General features: G+C 45.9%; 1 protein-coding gene across 1 annotated transcript in view; it reads right to left on the bottom strand.

Moving 5' to 3' along the window:
- Window positions 1-18,299, bottom strand: part of Itgb5 (integrin subunit beta 5) — a 125,115-nt gene that overhangs the window by 49,269 nt on the left and 57,547 nt on the right. Inside the window, exons 6-8 of the mRNA XM_042668194.1 lie at window positions 5,251-5,412; window positions 3,763-3,858; window positions 2,143-2,232 (exon numbers count right to left, since the gene is read on the bottom strand). Of these exons, the coding sequence (XP_042524128.1) occupies window positions 2,143-2,232; window positions 3,763-3,858; window positions 5,251-5,412 (348 nt within the window). The remainder of the gene's footprint in view (window positions 1-2,142; window positions 2,233-3,762; window positions 3,859-5,250; window positions 5,413-18,299) is intronic.

Here is an 18,299-nt window from a genome sequence, read left to right on the forward strand (position 1 = left end):
CTGGAAGGTAATCAGAATGCAGAGCTGTGAGGGATGCAGGCCAGGTAGCAGGTAGAAGGTTAACCAGAGCCACTTCTGCTGGCAAAGCTCACCTTGCTCAGCAGAGGCCCATGTAGGCCTGAAGCCAGGAAAAGTGTAAGAAATTTGAAACCCAGAGTTCAGATCATCATCATCTATCACCTCCTTATCCCCTCTCTTTTCCCTCCCCCCTCCCCTTCTCTTCTCCTCTTCTTCCCTCCTCCTCCTCCTCTTTTCCTTTTATGGTCTAGTCCAAGGACTTGAACTCAGGGACAGGGCACTGTCACTGAGCCTTTTTGCTCAAAGCTAGCACTCTTACCATTTGAGCCACAGCCTCATTTCTGGCTTTTGGTGGTTAATAGGAGATACGAGCTCACGGATTTTCCTGTCTGGGGTGGCTTTGAACCATGATCCTCAGATCTCAGCTTCCCGATCTCAGCTAGGATTACAGGTCTGAACCACTGCTGCCCAGCTACAATTTAAATCTTTATGTTTTGTTGTACATTCATCAAGCCTGAATAAGGCTTTTTAAAAAAAATAAACCTCTTCCCACTAAATCTGAATACTTAGTGTGGATAATGACCTAATAATCCTGCAAATATTTTCAAGGTATAGTTCCCAACGCTCATTCATAAATCATACACTTACTTTCCTAACATGTTCTCTACAGAAACCAGTTTGACTTATAGAGTCAAGTACTAGTATTAGAGCCTCACAATTTCTCAGGAGATTCACCCCAGATTCTTAACATAATACAGCTCCCACCTGGTGAAAGATCACTTTCTCCACTCATCCTAGATCCCAACTCCTCAATGGCAGAGAGGGTTCATCACTCTTCTCCTGTTTCCTGACCCCCAAAGTCCTTGGATTTCCTGCTCAAGGCTAAGGCATGAATCTCGGAGAAAGACCACTTCCAAGCATTTATGAGATCCCATTGGGCTTTGGTTTAGACTGGTCCCACACATGAGCACAGATAAACAGGACCACTGGGTCACACAGAATGCCAATGAGCAGAGTTGCCCTATTTCTAGCAAATACATCGAGCCAGCTCTATGGAGCTGGGTGCCATTATACCCTCTTTATCATAATGGAGCAGAGGACCTGGGGTCTCCCACAGAGGACTGGCAGGGTCTGAAACAGGAACTGGCTGAGGATAGACATGCTGGAAAACGGCTCCTGTGGAAGCCGAGGACCTCCTCACACCACCCAGCATAGCCCAGATGAGACCACTCCTCAGCCATGTCTTCCCCAAAGACCTGACTCAGCAGGAGACATGGCATGGCCATCCCTGCCTGTGAGAGCAGGTGCGGCAGCAACCTACCTCAACCCCTCTGATTCTATGGGGATGCTGGGCTATGAGCTCCTCAGAAGGAGGGGTACACAGTGCTAGGCAGGGGGCGGGGGGACAGCTTTCTCACTGATTCCTTTAAGTTCAGTGCCCAGAGCTTGAACCCCAAGAGGCTTACAGTAAGTATGGAGGAAGCAGCCCTCAGGACAAGGCAACCGTGGCAGGCCTGACCCCCTCAAACACACACTTCTCAAACCCAAACCCCCTTCTCAGATGGCCCCCTTATAACCAAGCATAATGGCTGAGACTTAAACCAAATTCCTTACGGAAGAGTCAGAAAACCACTGAAGTAAAAGCTAATTTGGAAATTTCTGTCTCACTGAATGCAGGGCTCTGAGATGGCCATTGGATCTGGTGAGAATTTAAAGATCAGAGGATCTTCGGGTTGGGGGAAGCGGGGGAGAAAGAGTAGGAAAGGAGAAGGAAGGCGCTTGTTCCTCTCAGCAGAAAGTTCCAGAAAGAAATGAGGAGTATCAGCATTCGTGAGAGGAGGGTCTGACCAACAACAGAAGATAGGGGTAATATGGAACCGAGACAGAAGGGCAAACTTGCCTCCCTACAGTCCATCTATTTGCCCTTAAGACACAAAGGCTTAGAGAGATGGAGTACAGGGCTCACCACACCTCAGGCTTTAGGGTTTCCCCAAAGTGAAGGTGATAAAACAGCCTAATCCACAAACCCAGTTCTCTGCCTACCCAACCTTACAATCGCACCCAGAGCGTCGCTGGAAGAGGGCAGGAAAGAGAAAGCAGTAGGTGACAAAGCCAATGACTTACACTGTATGCATTGATAATCAGTTGAATGATATTTTTGGAGTCTCCATGTAAAATCTCCACTGTGGTTCCAGGTATCAGAGCGGTAAAATTCTTGAAGAAAAAAAAAAAAAAAAAAGGTAAGAAACTGGTCCATGTTGCCTTCCATTCTACCAAAACGAACTCTGTGGTCTATGAATGAGAAGCCTAAGGGCCAGCACTATATTGTACCACCCTCTGGGGTGGCACCCCATGGGAGAAGATGCCTCCAGGAGAGGCGAGAAGAACTGGTATGAGGAAGAGCTGTCGCAGCGGGCCCTGGAACACCCAGCCCCTGTGAATGGGAGAGTACAGTTGGCAAGACTTGTCCCCAAGTGGAAAGCCCTAGGTGTGCAATGGACATCTTCTCACAGTCCATCCTCTAAGGTGCACTCACTGCCCTGGGTGATTTTCTAGACATCATTCTAGGTAATCCCAGATCCAGCTACAGGACGACTCAGACTGTCCTCCAGGAGCAGGGACTACCTTCTCAGAGGTCTCATGTATTCCCCTCTTGAGATAGGAAGAGCATCCTCCTGAGAACCTCTGGATACTGCCAAGCAGTCCTGGGACAAGCAAGCAGCCTTGAAGTACAGCCTGTCTCCCTCCATTAATGCAGCTTCTAAGCCAGGCTATAGACAGGGCCAGAAGCAGTCACTGTCCTCAGCCTGCCTGGCGTGCCTGGGCCCCTCCCAAGCCAGAGGCATATGAGTTTGAAGATGGATGGCTAAACCCAAGAAGGACTGCCCTCATGAAATTTCTGGAAGCCCGTCATAACATGTGTAATTGGTTTCTCTAAAAATGTAGTTTGCAAAATGTGTGATGAGCTTCAGCCTAACATGTTCCACCAAACAAAGAGAAGAGAGCCAATTGTCTCCATTTTCCTCAGGTCAAATGGATCAAGAACTCAGGAAGACGTGAGTTCACCAATGATGACCTCGGGTAGGAACCTCAGAAAACATCAGACAAAAAGGTTCTTTGGTGGACAGAGTCCCTACACTTGCAATGTAAAGCTTCACACTTAGCTCTGTGAGCCCTTAGTGTTCAACTCATCTGTGATTGCCAGACAACACGTTCACAGGGGAACCAAAGATGCTGGTCCACGAGATGAAAAGTTACATGGAACAGGCTCATACAGACCTTTCTATTCTTTAGGGCATTGGCTCTTTAATTGGGGTCTCTTGTCCCCAGCCACCCCTGGTTTCCCATCCTCTGTAACAAGACATTAACCTGGAATCTTGGATTCCCTGTGCAAATGCCCAGATGCCTCAGTTTCTTTTTTTTGTATTTCATTAAAAATTTTCCTTCCCTATTAGAGTGTATCCCTGTGTTTTCATTTCACCATCTGAAATGGGAATTCATAGGCCTTTCAAGGGTTTTCTCACAACCAGATTAGATACCATGTGTTAGCTATGTGAGCATTTAAGTTTTCTTAGTGTTCTTTTCTACTATAACCAGACAGTACAATCTCACTCTCCCACCCAGAGCAGGGATGTGAATAATCCTCACCTCCCACCACCCAGCTAGCCTCCCATTTATCTTAGTGGCCAGTTAACAGGGTCCCCACAATCTGCCACCAGCCTCCCTCTGTTCCTCCAGGCATACCTTGTAGAGCATATAGTGGTTTTTTGTCACAGCAAAGATGAGATTGATGTTATTCTCTGCCAACTTCTCTCCAAGAAGGGCAAGGGATGGGTAGTCCTAGGGCCAAGGCAAATATCAAGGATGTAACACTTCTAATACATTGAGATACTAGCACCTGCTCTAACACATGCCCACCTGCTCAGTACTTGCCAAGAAGAAGGTAAGATTTCTCTTAGGTGGCTTGGTAGATCCCTTCAATAATAACCAAACTCCATTAGCAGTTCTTGAACTAAAGGACTGTGTGGAAAGACCCTCACAGAAATGGCCCTCAAGTGCTTACCACACACCCCAGAGAGAGGAATGAATACCGAGGCCTCTGGTCTATGTGTCTGTCCGTTCAGCAAGGATGCGGAAATGAGGGCTCAGGGAGGATGACGACCATATCCTACTACTGTCATCCAGCACCTGTTACCCTTCCTCTTTCCTATGGCTTTTATCCTATTCTTCTTTTCCTATACCAATGGTTTTCAGCTGTCAGTTTCCATCCCCTATTCCTGTTCATGGCTCAGACTGGGAAGAGGAGGCTGTTGCTCTCTGGACTGAAAATTGGGGCATGAACTGTGAGCAAGGAAGGAGAGAGGAGATGGGAGGCAGCTTTATGGGGTCCCTAAGGATTTTAAGGGCTACTGACTAGTTCAGGGGGTCACAGTCAGCTGAGGCCCAATAGCATGAGACCTTCCTCCAGACTCCCCCCTGGCTTGATGAGTTGAAAGCTAGAGACAATGTGGTTTTCCAATAAAGAAAATTGAGAACTTCTCTTTGACTAGATACTGAATGAATTTGGGACAGAAGAGGGTCTATATTCCTGATAAAGTTTGTTGAGTTAGTGTGGCAGGACTTTGGTAGTTGGTGAGGCTAGATGATAAGTATGTAGGAGGTCATGGACTGGTCTTTCTTTTTGAATTCAATGGTCACAGTCATGGACTACTAGGAGTGAAAGGTTCCTGGGGCCTCCCACTCCTGCCATCCACACCTGATATAAAGCAGTCACTGCTTCAGGGAGCCACTACTGGGAGTCAGGAAGTCTTAGCCTGTAACAAGAGAGAGAGAGAGAGAGAGAGAGAGAGAGAGAGAGAGAGAGAGAGAGAGAGAGAGTCTGTCTGTCTGTCTGTGTGTGTGTATGTGTGTGAGAGACAGACAGACAGACAGAAGGAGAGAAGGAGATAGGGAGAGGGAGAGAGGGAGATAGGGAGAGAGGGAGAAGGAGAGAGGGAGAGGGAGAGGGAGAAGGGGAGAGGGAGAGAGGGAGAGGGAGAAGGGGAGAGGAGAGGGAGAGAGAAATGTTCTAAGTCAACAAGGAGTTCTGGAAACGCAGTTAGAGAAGACAGAATAATGAAGAACGCTCATTCCCAAGAATGAAACCAAAAGTCAGTGAGTGCTGAGGGCCAAGAGAGGTGTCAGTGGAATGGACCAGATGTAGGGGTCACAACAGCCCAGCCAGGACCTCACCATCTGGTTGGATGCAGTGTATTCATTGGCCTCATTCAAGTGGCACTGGCCATCGTGGGGCTGCACCAGCCCTCCTAGTTTTCCATCCAGTGCGATGTGGGGCACATCATCTGTTGTGAACACCAGAAGGTGCAACGCATCTTTCCGCCAGCCAATCTTCTCCTGAAGGACAAAAGATGGGGGGGGGGGGGGAGGTATCAGCAGCATTCCTGCCCAGGTCTACACCAGGGGTCATCAGACAAGACCACAGCTGTCTCCAGCGCTCCACATTTATAGAAGACACTTCCTCTCTGCCTTGTGTTCCTGGGGCCAATTCACTGAACACTGGAGAAAGTTTCCACAAAGTCCCAACAGTCCCCAGCCCAGACTGGGGAAGCCTGGATGTGCAGACACAAATCTCTGAGCCTGTCCTCACACAAGTTCCTGTGCCTGGATCCCTTCCTTACCTGCTTCCTCTGCCATCCCTGTTCCTTTCAGCTACAGCTCAGGGCCTGTTATTCCTTCCCCCACAACAACCTTGAGCCCACTCCAACTGCCACATCTCCTGATGTGACTGAGCTCAACGAAGAGAATGGTTAAGTGTCAGACATAACTCACTCCAGACACAGTTTTCAAGAGACTTGAAGCTGGAACCATCTTGCAAGGATTTGGTAGAGACTATATTTCTGATTGACAATAAAACCCCTTTAGTGTCCAGTCCATCAGATCAACCTTGTTCTTCTTGCTTCATACTACGACTCTAATCCAGTCTATAGGCTGAGGCCCAGGTAAATACAATCTGTATTTTTCATATCCAATCACTGTAGACCAAGCATTAGACAAGCCAGGCACTGGTGGCTCAAATCTGTAATCCTAACTACTTAGGAAGCTGAGATCTGAAGATTATGGTTTGAAACTAGCCTGGGTTAAGAAAGTCTGTGAGACTGTTATCTTCAATTAACCACTAGAAAACCAAAAGTGGAATTGTAGCTCAAAATAGTAAAAAGCTCCAGCCTTGAGCAAAAAAGCTCAGGGACAGTACCCAGGCCTTGAGTTCAAGACCCACGACTGATTAAAAAAAATTACACAAAAACATTCCCAGTAATTACTATTAAGAATAGGAGACACAGATACAGAGCAATAAAAACTAGGGTATGATATACCTTATTACATATGTTGGCAATGGAAGAACTAAAAAAAGGATTTATTTACTTTGTTATTTTATTTTATTTGATGCTGATAGTAGGGCTTGAACTCAGGGCCTCTCATTCTCCCTTAACTTTTTCATTCAAGGCTAGAGCTCTACCACTTAAGCCACATCTCTATTTCTGGCTTTTTTTTTTTTTTGTCATTTGGCTTGAACTCTGGGCTTGGGTGCTGTCCCTGCACTCTTCAGTTCAAGGTGAATGCTCTACTACTTGAGCCACAGTGCCACTTCCAGCTTTCTGGTGGTTTGTTGAAGAGTCTCGTGGACTTTCTTGCCCAGGCTGGCTTTGAACCTCAATCTCAGGTCTCAGCTTCCCCAGTAGCTAGTATTACAGGCATTAGCCACCAGAGTCTGGCTCTGGCTTTTTGTTGGTTAACTGAAGAGTCTCATGGATTTGTCTGCCCAGCTGGCTTTGAACCAGGATCCTCAGATCTCAGATCCCTGAGCAGCTAGGATTACAGGCATAAGCCACCAGTGCCTGGTTACAGGAAGGATTTAAATGGTGTTCGATGTGCATATTTGATACTGACTGAGGAGCTGGGTTCACAGGCCTTATAGACGAAAAGTTCTCACTCTCTTGATGGCAGGAGAGGGTGTAAGGGCATCATTCTCTTGTACTTATCATCTCAGAGATGGCTATGGCAGCCTAACCAACTATGATATTTGTCTCAGCTGCAGAATGGACAGAGGAAAAAAATCAGAGCAACAAGGGAGAAAAAGGGGTTTGACAAGAACTCAATGAGGCCTGAAAACCCAGAAACCTACTGTGAGCATGGATCTTCATCTTGTAGGGAGTCAGTTTCCTAGAAAAACAACATTCACCCAATATACAACTAGTTATCTCCAACTGTATGCCAGGCTCCACGAAAGGGTAAGTATCTATAAAAAAAAAATTTTTTTTAGCCTGGTGCTGGTGGCTCATGCCTGTAATCCTAGTTACTCAGGAGGCTGAGATCTGAGGATCACAGTTCAAAGTCAGCCCAGGTAGGAAAGTCTGTGAGACTCTTATCTCCAATAAACCACCAGAAAAACAGAAGTGGCACTGTGGCTCAAGCGGTAAAGTGCTCGCCTTGAGCTGAAGAGCGCAGGGACAGCGCCCAGGCCCAGAGTTCAAGCCCCACGCCCGCCAAAAAAAAAAATTTTTTTTAAAGCATGAGTTAAAGAGCTCACAGTCAAAGACAATGTTGAGGTAATGAGGTCAGGGAGGAAGAGATAGAAGATGCTGAGGCTTACACAAAACACGCTGCGGTGGAAGCATGAGGAAGATGCTTGGACGAAGTTGGAGGAAGGAAAGAACCAGTGCTCAGGGTCTGTGTCAGAGGTTTCCCCTTTGCTTTAGGTTCCTGTTTTCCTCCTAGAGAGGACACAGAAGAGGGGGAAGTTCTGGACACTGACAAATCACCGAAGAAAAAGGCACACAACAAGGTATGCACACATTAGAAATCTAGAATGAAAAACCAATAAGGTCCATACAAATAAGAAATGACAAAATTACTCATGGTGGAGCTCAACCCTAATTGAAATAATAACCTTAACCCTAACCCAGACCCTAACCAAAACCATCCCCAAACCCTAACCTTACACCTAACCTGACTGCTAACCCAAATCCTCTAGTATCCCAATCCCTCATTCTATCCCTACCCTTAACAAAACCCTACCCCTAAACCAAATACTAACCCCTACCCTATCTATCCCTATTCCTAACCCAAACTATACCTTATCCCAAACCTCTCCTATCCTAATTCTAACCCCTAACTCTATCATACCCTTAACCAAACCATACCACTAACCCAAATAGTAACGCTACCCTAACTACTAACCAAAACCCTATTTCTAGCCTTATTCCTACACCTAACCCAAACACTAAACATAATCTTACCCTTAACCCTAACACTAACCCTAATCCTGATTTAATCCTAATCCTATACTGAATCCTAACTCTACCCATAACCCTACCCAACACACACACACACACACACACACACACACACACGAGAGAGAGAGAGAGAGAGAGAGAGAGAGAGAGTGAGTATGGGTGCATAAACTAGCTACATTTTTCAACCATAATACAGCCATCTGCTAAACACTGTAGCCACTGTAGTAGAAGACCAATTTCTCATTTGACCAAATGTAGTAAGAAACTTAGAGAAAATCAGTGACCTAAAGAAATGTGCAGATATAACATTTTCATGAGTGGAAAGATCAACAGTATTGAGATAACGCTTCTCTAAAGTTGATCTATAGATTTAACACATGAAAAAAATCGCAGGAAAATCACTAGAAAAGCCACCTGGACAGAACATTTCAAATAGGAGGGAGGAGGCCATGAAGGTAGCAGGAAGCATTCAGGATTGCAGCTGCCGCCTAGGCAACTTCCACTCCTTGAACCCCAGACAACTGCAGGCAATGAGCAAACAACTACATGTGCCTGAAAGGCTCAAAATCCTACCAGCCCCATCAAGATGGTCTGACCCCGGTTTCACCGACACTTCCTGTTTAGACATTCCTTTTTGGCCTCCAGGCTCCAGGGCAAGAAGCGTAGATTACCATCTTACAGTTGATCAGATGCTCAGAGAAATAAAGTAACCAGCCCACCCAACAAGTAAGGGTCAGAGAAGGCAGACTGGCTGGCTAGTATGTTACCCCCAGAGCTAAACTACCCATTCACCAAGCACATAGTCATATAGGGAGAGGAAGCCGTGAGTGTACATCATAAGTGAGATAATTCAGCGGAGAGCTGGCACATGGCAGGTCCTCCACTCATGTCTGCTGGATGCAAAACCAATGTTTGTGGAAGGGAAGGCTACATATGAAATGGAAAGAGCTCCACAAGTGAAGAGTGCCACAGCAGAATAGTAATCCCTGTTTTCTCTGAAGCGAGCTCTTGTTCTGCCAATGGTTGTCAACAGAGCAACAAACTTGGCCCAGAGGCAGAGCTGCTGGAAAGAGCCCAGACATGCTTATTCATTCACCCAGGCCTTCAGCTTGGAGAGCCCATGCGGTGACTTCACGGAGCTTTTACATTACACATAAATTCCCTACGGACTGCTGGAAGTGTTAGCCATTTTGAAGATTTTAAGTTCTGTATTCCATGCTCGAACTGGGAGCAATAGTTGGAAAGGGATTTTCCCACTTTTTCTTTTTCTTTTTTTTTTTTGTGCTGGTCCTGGAGCTTGAACTCAAAGCCTGGGCTATTCTGTTCAAGGCTAGCACTTTACACTTGAGTCACAGCTCTACTTCTGGTTTTTTGATGGTTAATTGGAGATAAAAGTCTCATGGACCATGCTGCCTGGGATAGCTTCAAACTGCAATCCTCAGATCTCAGCTTCCTGAGTAGCCAGGATTACAAGTATAAGCCACCTATGCCTGGCTAATATTATTGTGTTTAAGACAGAGTTTTATAGCTCCAGCTGGCCTCGAACTCTGGATTGTCCTACCTTACCTTTGAGTACTGGGATTATAGATATGTGCTACCATACCTAGATTTTTTTTTTCCTAAAGGAAGTAAAAATAACTCACCTACAAAACAGAACGTACCTTGGAGGCCAGAGCCTGTGAACTATAGAATAGATGATTCGGAGTTTAAACTCTGCCCCAAATGCGGAATCCTGAATCTGTGCCTCCCTTCTCGCAGCCTTTTTCTTTGCAAAATGGCACTAAGCCCACTTTGCAGAGCTGGGACTAGGTTTTTAGACACAAGGTATTAAAAATTACTTGGCATATAAAATAAACTATAAATGGAATCTATAATCATCTTCAATGAGCAGGAAAACCTTTTATATTTTTTTTCTCCTTTTACGACTTGGTGTAGAGGCGATGCATTAGCTTAAGGAACAGGAATCCCTATGCTACAAACAGGTTAAAAGCTCTGAATTAATTAAAAAACCACTGCAAGATGTTCTTACAGACTATTAAGCTAAAATTAAAAGGTCTTAACACTCTAAATGCAGGTGAAATCCATGGGCTGCTTATAGAAATGTAAGATGCCCAATACACAGGTGTAATATAGATTGCTGATACGCAGACTTTAGAAAACCACTGGATAGAGGGAGGGGAATGGGGTGGTGTGACTCCATTGTAGAGCAAGCAGATGGACCTGAGTTCAGGCCCTAGTGCTGCTAGCAAAAAGAAACCATCAGGAAAGTTAATTTAAAAGTGAAACATCTAGCACAGATGTTCCTCTAAGTACAGACTCAATAGAAAAGAAGGCATACATTCGTGCAAAGGCAAGAACACGGGCATTTATAGTGGTTCTCTCAGGACAGCAGGTGAATGACTATCTGCTCTACACTATACAATCCTAACACATGCTACAGTATCTATGCAGTACTCCTCAGGGAAAAAAAAAGGGTTGAGCACTTAACTACATAAAGGAATCTCACAATAATCGAATGAAATAAGCCAGGCAAAAAAGATTATATATTGTGAAGAGAAAAACCTCAGCAAATACAGTCTAATGTGCAGTGACAAAAAGTAAATTTGTGGTTGCCTGGGGCAGTGGGGGAAGGAGAACTACAAAGGGGAACAAGCACACTTTGGGGGATGGTTAAGGATAAAATGTTCACTCTCTTGATTGTGTTGATGGTTTCTTGAGTGTGCACATATGTGCAAATTTACCAAAGTGAGCCAATCACATACCTGTGATCCCAGCTATCAGAAGGCTGTGGCCAGAGGATCACAAGTTCATGACCAGAGCAGGCTATAAAACAATAAGACTGTCTAAAAACAATGTAATCCCTACTCATTTGATATATGTAATATATATTTACTTATCAATTATACCTTTATCAAGTTTTTATTTTGTTTTTTAAGGAAGGCTTGCTCTGCTCAGAATGTCAGTTAAATACAGAACGTTGCATGAACTTGCAGTCAGGAATGTGCTGGGAACAGCATATATAAACATTCTCTTACTTGGCAGGAGTATCTGACCACTATCCACCAACCACCATGTGTTTGGGCTCAGATGACTGGCAAGTCAGCCTCACATCTGTTTTGCCTTTGTATTCTTGGGCAAGTTATTTCATCTTTGCCAATCTCAGTTTCCTCATCTATACAAAGGAGATAATAACCACTCTGATCAAATAGGGCTATTGAGGGAAGTCAACAAAATGACACACAGGAAGCACAGAGCCCAGGAAAGTAGTGCGTGCTCAGGAATGTAGTAAACATTCAGTAATTGATGTTTGTTATCTTCAGTGTTTCCACAAAGCCTCTCATGTCTATAATTCAGAAGCACATGAGCTTATATTTCAATTATAGGATAGGGGGAACATTTATCTCCTTTAAAAATTTTATGTTGCATATATCCTCTCTATTAAAAAGTTTTAAATGAAAAAGAAAGACCTATTTATTTAGGTCTCTGAATAAAAACAACAGGTAAACAAATTTGATTTCGTTAAATATGACAAAGGCCAGCCCTCAAGACAGAAACTCACTGGCCTTAAGCAAGAAATTCAGTGTCTAGCCAAGATTGCAGTTCACTTACTTCTCTGTCTGCTGGGCAGATCTGTATCCAATTCACCTCCAGGTCTGTTTCACCTTTTATCCTCCCAGTCTCAGGGGGTGACCTCGTTTCATTTGTCACTCAGAGAGACAAGACCCCTCCTCACCTGTCCCTAGAATCTCTGTTACCCTGTGAGGACACCTTACAGCCAGTGTCTTCCTCCTTCCCAAACAAGCTAGCCAGTTTTCTTCCCTCTCCTCTGATCTCACTGTCCCAAAGGAAGGACAGCTCCTCCCTCTCTAAGTAAAGTCCCACTCTCTGTGGAGAATGTTCCACCAGCCAGTGTCTCCCCAGTTCCTTCCCATGTGCTTAAAAATAAGTGATTGGCCCGGTTACTCTAGCCCTTCCCTTGACCCTGCTACTCCCAGACTTAGCCCTCATCTCTCCTCTTCATTTTTAAAACTAGCAGGCAGTTGCCTCTATTTCTTCCCCTGGGTTTCTTAAAATCTGACCAACTCTCTGGCACCCCCTGAAAAAGAATTAGGAACTGAAAGGGAGACCAAACCCTTCCAAGTCTAAGAAAAAACAAAAACAAAAACCGACTCTTCCTAAGAGTGCAGATGGACATGCTATATCTGTTGATCTCCAACAGCTGGCCCCAGAGAACCTGGGGCCTGAGGAGAGAGGAACAGATGGCCAGGGCACAGAAGCCTTGGTTTCTCTAGTTTGAGGACACCAGTTTCCAGCTGTGGGGAAGTTTAGCTTCCTGGAGATGGGAAGAGTCACACCACTAGCTCTGACAAGAGGAAGGTCCTTAAAGGCCCCATCCCCACTGTGTCCCTGGGTCCCCTGAGCAGCTCCCCTCCTAGAATACAAAGATGGCTCTGTGGGAAGCTGGCAGGAGCCAGGGAGAGATTTTCCTAGACACCAGCTCAAAGCAAGCTTGCAAGAGTTCGTGGTCACAGAGGCCAAATCCAAAGGCAGCTAAGAGGATGGCATGATAAGAACGATAGACAGGTCAGAAAGGGATGAAGCAGGCAAAGCACCAGGGAGGTTACTGAGTAACAGGCTTGGGGGAAATAGGTAACACCTGGAGTTTGGAAGGAAGCCCGAGGGATTCTCAACTAACTTCCCTCGAGAGCAGGTTTTCTTTCTCTGGCATGCACTCGTGGTATCAGACCTGCACACTGCCTGCCCCATCAGGCATCTGTTCTGATGCTGAGTTGCCCCGTTAGCCAGTCTTCTTTTCCTTGGACTCTAAGCTACTTTTCTATGGCCATCCTTGTGCATCTCCTGGGCCAAGCAGAAGGGTTGATTCCATCTTCTGAGCTGACAGCCTCAATCAGCTGATATCTTTCTTCTGGTATATCTCCTGAGATGACATGATTTCCACACCCAGCACCATCCACTCAGCCCTGCCTCTGCAGAGACAGACCCCCACCCCATGTGGTGTGACCTACAAAGAGGAAAGCCGGGCTGGGACGGTGGCCAGCAGGGCTCTCTGCCTGGGCCCTGAGCTCATGGCCTATATCTGGCAGCTGAATCTTCCAGTGGCCTCGCAGTCATCTGGCCTGCAGGTCCCCACATCCACTTCGTAGTACCGTGTTTACATAACAGGCAGAGTGTGGCAAGCGAAAGACGCACACTTAAGCATACCCAATGGAGAGCGCAGGGAGGGCCTGGGCACCATGTCCAGGAGGCTGTCTAGAAAACATAGTGAGCTAATGTGGGTAGCTTGCTGATCTGACTCACTGATGCAGAGACAGTGCTTACAACACCCTCCCTCCAGAAAGTTACTGGAGCAGAGTCAAAAGTTTAAAGGTCCCCCTCAGAACTGAGGAAGACAAGGCAGAAGTCAGGGAGCGCATCTTATAGACAGGGATTCCAACGGCCACCCACGCTCCAGTAGCACACTGACCTAAGGTTTCCATAGTTCCCTGGAAATCCTAAGGACTGTCAGTCATGGTACAACTGTGCCTAATAAGCAGAGAGGTCCTGGCTCCAGAGACAAATAGTACATACCAAACAGTACATGCCCTGGGATTATTTCAGCCTGTGCTGCAGTTGGCAAACAGGGTCAGGAGGGTAATTGTGATGGTCCTTGGGATTAGGAGTTGATGTATTTGGAAAATCACCCCTCCCACTTCTCTGTTCTTCTGCGACTTCAAAAGACAGCAGATGCTTCAGTACCCATAGCTCATACCTGTAATCCTAGCTATTTAAGAGGCCGAGATGTGAGGATCATGGTTCAAAGCCATCCTGGGCAAGAAAGTCTGTGAGGCTCTTGTCTCCAATTAGCCACCAAAAAGCCAGAAGTGGAGCTATATAGCACATGTGGCAGAATATCCATCTTGAGGGAAAAAGATGAAGGACAGCACCCAGGCCCTAATTTCTAGCCCAAATATCACTGTGCATGTGCACACGTGTGCAAACACACACACACACACACACACACACACACACACACACACACACACACACAGAGCAGACCCTCCAATGTCAATGATAAGTTCACTTAACTTATGGACATGGGTCCAGCTTCCATCTCTGGCTCTGTCATTTCTAGCTATAAGACCATGGAAAAGTTACATAGAAACTTCCTAAGCTTATTTCTTGTCATAAGGGGACAGTACAATCACTTTCAGGGAACTAAATGAATTAAGCCTGTGTTTCTTGGCACAGAGCTCAGCCAGCCCTGTAACACATTCAACTCATAGGGAATGTTAATGACCACATCATTAACATTTAAGCCCTGCAGGGAAGCAATGAGACCAGGGTAAGCAAGGATTATTAGCTACCATTTCAACCACTGGCTCCTATGGACCCAGTCCTCCCAGAGGCTGCACACTGCCTACACCCTAGACTTTGTTCACTTCACACATCACTCTTTCATGTGGAGAGTGGAGGGCAGGAGCTGTGGTTACTCAACTGTGTACCTCTCACTCTACCTTACTGGGGTGAGGGGAATCTTGTGCACAATAAGTTCTCAATAACTTTCAAATGTAACAATAAAACATTATGTTAAGCCCTTTGAGAGAGAACAGGTATTGGGGGAAGGTAAAGGGGCTGACCTAAGCAGCTAGTGGCAGATCCCACATCAAGGTCTGAGGTTGGGCTGGGCATCAGCGGCTCACACCTGCAATCCTAGCTTCTCAGGAGGCTGAGATCTGAAGATTGAGGTTCCAAGCCAGCCAGACCAGGAATATCTATGAGACTCTTATCTCTAACCACCAGAAAACCAGAAGTGGAGCTGTGGCCCAAAGTGGTAGCGTGCTAGTCTTGAGAACAAAAGTTCAGGGACAATGCCCAGGCCCTAAGTTCAAGCCCTACAACTCGCAAAAATAAAATTTAAAAAAAAAATCTGGGGCTGGGAAGTGGCTCAGTGGTAGAGTGCTTGCCTTGCATGCCTGAGGCCCTAGGTTTGATTCCTTAGCACCACATAAGCAAAAAGAAAAGAAAAGCCAGAAGTGGCTCTGTGGCTCAAGTGGTAGAGCGCTAGCCTTGAGCTGAAGAGCTGAGGGACAGCACCCAGGCCCAGAGTTCAGGCCCCATGACCGGACCTCAAAAAAAATTTTAAAAAAAAAACAAAACATGTTCACATTAATAGTGTGTTTTTTCCTGTCTCTACCCATACTTTGAAAAAAAATCTGCTCTGTGGTTAAACTTAATGAAGCCAAAAATGTAGGACTTCTTTGCTCGGGAAAAGAAATTTCATTCTGTGACTCAGGGTATGAATGCATTCTCAAGCTTAAACTCAAGACATTTCTAGTGTGACCTCTGTCCATTCTTGTGTGAGCAGGGTCCAATCTGAACTGAAGACAATTTCAGAATGTGAAGACAAGCTAATCAGGAGGCTGAGATCTGAAGATCACAGTTTGGCACCAGCCTAGGCAAGAAAGTCTGTGAAACTCTTAGCTCCAATTAACCACAAAAAGCCAGAAATGGAGCTGTGGCTCAAATGGTATAGCACTATCCTTGAGAAAAAGCTAAGGGGCAGCATCTAAACCCTGAGTTCAAGCCCAGCACACAAAAAAGCCATACGAATTTTCTATCTAGGGGGGCTAGGGATGTAGCACAGAGACAGAGTCCCTTCCTAGCATGGGCAAGGCTCTGGGTTTGGGTCCTAGCACTGCAGAAGGAAGGGAGAAAAGAAAGAATGGAAGAAAGGAGGGAGGAAAGGAAAAGGAAGGAAGGGAGAAAGGGAAGGAGGGAGGGAGGGGTCCATTTTATAGAAGAAAAACACCAATCGGTAAATATGTGCTATTAATAGTCAAATGTCAATAATTTTATATGGGTAAACGTAATGTTTACAAACAGGTTGCTTTATCTACCTCCTACAACCCCAAGGACAGGAACTTTTTCTCATTTTCTTTACTTTTCTTCACCATTCTTGCCACTGAGATGAAACCTAGAAACAGCATGTCGGGTTTGAAGTCAAAGGATATACTTGAAACTCCTTAGACATGGAGGCAGCGAGGCATGATGGGAGAGTGTACAGTGTATAGTATGAGGCCCTGGGAGCTCCTGAACTTCAGAAGCACAAAGGCATTTGTTTGTTCACCAGATGCTTAATGGAGACCAGTTGTGTGCCAGGTAGGAAGCTTCGTGCTGGGGACTCAGAGTTACAAGAAAAGAGACATAGTCCTTGCCTTTTGGGGATTTACTATCTCCATGGGGAAGAACACAAATAAAAATAACATCATACCTAGGGTAGACATGACCAAGGACCTGTCCCTGGGGACCTGGACCTAGTCTAGATGTTCAGTCAGGGAGGTTTCTTGACACAATTAAATGTAGATCTGCACATGGAGGCAGAGGTTAGATTGTGGGGAAGGGGGGAGGTAATCGCAGAATTGGAGGAAGAAGGGAGGGATAAAAATCTAATCACCATGGGCTTTCAGAGTAGGGGAACCACCCTGTACACAGTGTGACACATGCAGTTATACATTTGCTAAAATCTACAGGATGGATACCAGCCACCAAGGTCGATGAACCCTAAAGTAAATGACAGACTCCGGTTGATCACCACTGCTCATTGATTGGAACCAATATCCCATACTGGTGAGGGAGGCTGATGGTACAGGAGAATCAGACCAGGAAAGGCTAGAGACTGCTTTAAAATAAATAAATGAATAAATTCTATTGGGAAGAAGAAGAAGAACAGGAGGAGGAGGAGGAGGAGACAGGAAAGTAGGACTATAAGGGAGGAGTACTCCAAGCAGAGGAAACAGCACGTGCAAAGGACCTGGCAGGAGTCAGGGCAGCTGACCAGAGGTCATTCAAGTGTGAACGCAGAGGTCACTGGGTGGAGACTGAGAGATGGCCTTTCCCCAGGCCTAACTCTTCACTGCCACAGCAGTGAGTGAAGCTGTCTGCCTGTGCAGATGTCTCCCAGGGCAGAAGCAAGGCTGGGAGCAGTTGGTTTACCTACACGGTTAAAGGATACATACTCTCACCATACCTAGCTGACAACACCGAGGAGGAATCCAGCCAGTTCCTGACCCTACCTGAGGACAGGCAGCTAGCTGTTGGCAAGGCAGTGAAGCCCACAGCATAGAGAACCGCTGGGTCACAGATTAGAGATGTCACCTTAGAGACAAAACTGGTGGAATAATTCAAAAGCACCTGTTACACGACTGCCATCTGTAACACAGAGAGCCAAGGAAAACCATCATTAAGACAGTGGAGAACACAGGTGAAACTCTGCACACCTGACCTGCACGCACCTCCTCAGGAAATCCAACATTTCAATGGTATTTGCAGAGACTCTGCAGCAGAGGAAGGGCAAGTGGACCAGGGATGAGATTGCCCATAGAAGCAACAAGAGCTGGCCAGAACAGAACAGATAGCATGTGGAGGAGTCTCTCCAAGCACGCCAAGGCCCTAGATGTGTGTGCTGTGGGGGAAAAGAGGGCAATTTCCTACAGCCCTTCATGCATACTTGAAAAAAATTACGCACATCTAAAGTCTAGTAGGAACCAGGCAACAAGTCCAAAGATACCAAATCAACACTGTGGAAAGTGTGAGCATCAGGGTACAGAAAGGAAACCCTTCACAGCCAGCTGGGCCTTACTGTTAGGAGGGCAGAAAAGGATGATCACTGAGCAGCGGTAGCTGAGATGTGAGGATCAAGGTTGGAAGCCAAGCTGTGCAGAAAAGTCTCTTAAAACTTAGCTCCAATTAAAACCATCAAAAAGCCAGAAAAAGAGCTACGTGGTTCAAATGGTAGAGTGCCAGCCTTGAGTTCAAAAGCTAAGGGACAGTGCCTAAGCCCCAAGTTGAAGCCCAAGTAGTAGCTTATGCACGCATGCATGGAAAGGGTCAAGTTGCTATAATTTAAGTCCTTTGTAGAAAGCAGTGTTAATCAGCATGGGTGAAGGGCACCCAGGGATCACCCTTGCCTCCAGCTCCACCCTCTGC

Source organism: Dipodomys spectabilis, unplaced genomic scaffold, assembly GCF_019054845.1.
Source record: "Dipodomys spectabilis isolate Male_0828 unplaced genomic scaffold, ASM1905484v1 ptg000017l, whole genome shotgun sequence".
Taxonomy (NCBI): Eukaryota; Metazoa; Chordata; class Mammalia; order Rodentia; family Heteromyidae; genus Dipodomys; species Dipodomys spectabilis.